This window comes from Halyomorpha halys, unplaced genomic scaffold (assembly GCF_000696795.3).
Source record: "Halyomorpha halys isolate HHAL.00 unplaced genomic scaffold, Hhal_1.1 Scaffold330.1, whole genome shotgun sequence".
Lineage (NCBI taxonomy): Eukaryota > Metazoa > Arthropoda > Insecta > Hemiptera > Pentatomidae > Halyomorpha > Halyomorpha halys.
In genome coordinates, this window is record NW_027111120.1 from 556,391 (window position 1) to 558,682 (window position 2,292).

Here is a 2,292-nt window from a genome sequence, read left to right on the forward strand (position 1 = left end):
ATTTCAATTCTGATTAAAATTTTCTTAATTAGTAAAAAGGAGTTTTAAAAGACATTAAAAATTCTCTTTTATACCAAAGATTTATACCAAATGAGAGATCACTTAAGATGTCGTAAACGATTCAGAGCATAAATATTGTATAATTAAATATATTTAGATTATGAATAAGAATAAAACAAATATAGTTCAATTTTCCAGATCATTGCTGCTAATTCAAAAAACGAAAAAAACCACAACTGCATTTCTATTTGCTTCAAGTTCTTTTAGCTTGCGATAAACATCAAGATGGTAATATACAACCAGATTCCTAAAAAAATGCAGCACATTTAAGATTTGTTGAATGTATCAGAAATTTCTGATACATCTTTTTGTCAGATGGATGTCATTTTACTAGAACTAAAGAGAAAGAATGATTAATGATGAAATTGAAAAAAAAAAGCAGGAGAATAGGATCGAACGGACACTGAAGAAAAAAAATCACCAACAAATTTCAAATAATTTGTTTTAAGCATTTCTATGCTGATTGAAAGCTTCTTTACCAAGAAGTAGGCTGTTAAGGCGGAACCGAAGTAAAAATAATTAATGTATCAATATCTTTAGGATTTGATTAGATGGTAGGTCAAGATTGCTAACTTTGTGATAGATTATTTCGTAAGAATACGTACTTAAAAATTAGACTATATATTTACTAATTAGTGATGACAAAAGCGAATTTGGATACTCATGTTTTCATCTTGATATCAGCATATTGAAAGCTATAGACACACATATTCATGGTTAGTCAAAAGCTCATTATGTAATCGATACTATAATAATTTTAACTCATTATACGCCATTTAATAATAAGAAAACAGTAGACAAATCATGTAAATAATTTCTTATAAACAAAATAATTTATTATTCATTATAGTTCACCTGCTTTAAAATGGACAAAGATCAGTCGTTGTTTACAGGTATAACTACTAACTACTAATAACTATAAGTAGTAGAGATGACTATAACGAAATTTAAAAAATATAAATCCACTAATTGCTGTAAAGAGTCACATAGGATTACTCTGTAAACAGTGAAGTATGAAAATTAACCATTACATTTAAAAAAAAAATTATTATTAAATGGTGTTCTAAAGAAAATAAATACCTATAGATCGCCCATAACTTACCATTTAACTTTTTTAAATAAACAATGAAAAATAAAATTATAAAAAATACAAATCAACCAAAAATCAGTGCCTACGAACCTCTGACAGCTCCAATCAGACTACAAATCTGCTGTATCATCCGAGACGTTATCATCCCACGTTATTGTCCACTTATTATCCCACTTGGTTTTGGTCAAACCATCGAACTTTTACCAGTCGCCTCAGTGTTATAATTAATTTTTAAATAAGAACTAGCAATCATTTTGAAGTTTTTCGAATTTTTTATTAACCACATGACAATTTGGTTACAACTCCTATTACTTTTTTAAGAATATATAGTATGTTACAATAAACTACATCATTAAACAGTTAGATTAAAATATAGTTGGGATACTTTCTCTATTTATTTTCTAGGAAAGATATGAATGAACCAAAGGGATAGTTAGATGGTCAAATATCGTGTTTTAGTCTGGTCAAAAGATCAGAAGATAAAATGACTCACAACTACCATAAGGAATCCTTTGAAAAGCTATGTTTAGTTCACCAGTGTTCTGTGGATTGGCCTATCCAAGGATTAGGAAGAAAAACTCAAAATCTTCAGACAATTGATTCCTTTTACGCAGTTTCACCTTACCAAACTAGGAAGACTTCAAATACCGCCATGAATGTCAATCCCTGAGTCATATTTCCTTACAGGGGATAGAAAAGGTTGCGTAACGTAGGTCGTTGCACCAACTTTGCCTGATTAACGTTGTTTCATTAAGTCCAGCAAGGAACTGTCGATGTCATATCGTTGGCCATCTTGTTCTACATACCCTACAAGAAGGGCTGAGTACTTCGCGAAAAAATAAAGCCTATGAGGTACAAGGGCCTTCAGGAATAAGAGAGGGGAGAGGGAGTATAAAACTCCGAGAGACATACGAAGAGCGACCCGATCCTCTACGACAAAGATGAAGGCAGTCCTCGCCCTAGCTCTGTTCGCAGCCGTGGCAGTCGCCCGTCCTGGTGACAAGTACACCACAAAGTACGACAACATCGACCTTGATGAGATCCTCAACAACGGGAGGCTGTACAAGAGGTACTTCAACTGCCTCGCCAACAGGGGAAAGTGCACCCCGGATGGCAAGGAGTTGAAAGGTGAGCCCTTTAAC

The 2,292-nt window shown here is 32.9% G+C and overlaps 1 protein-coding gene across 1 annotated transcript in view; it reads left to right on the plus strand.

Moving 5' to 3' along the window:
* The first annotated feature begins 2,061 nt into the window (after window positions 1-2,061).
* The window catches only part of LOC106681351 (uncharacterized), a 22,919-nt gene continuing 22,688 nt past the window's right edge, over window positions 2,062-2,292 (plus strand). Inside the window, exon 1 of the mRNA XM_014421626.3 lies at window positions 2,062-2,278. Coding sequence (XP_014277112.1) covers window positions 2,092-2,278 — 187 coding nt within the window. The 5' untranslated portion in view covers window positions 2,062-2,091. The remainder of the gene's footprint in view (window positions 2,279-2,292) is intronic.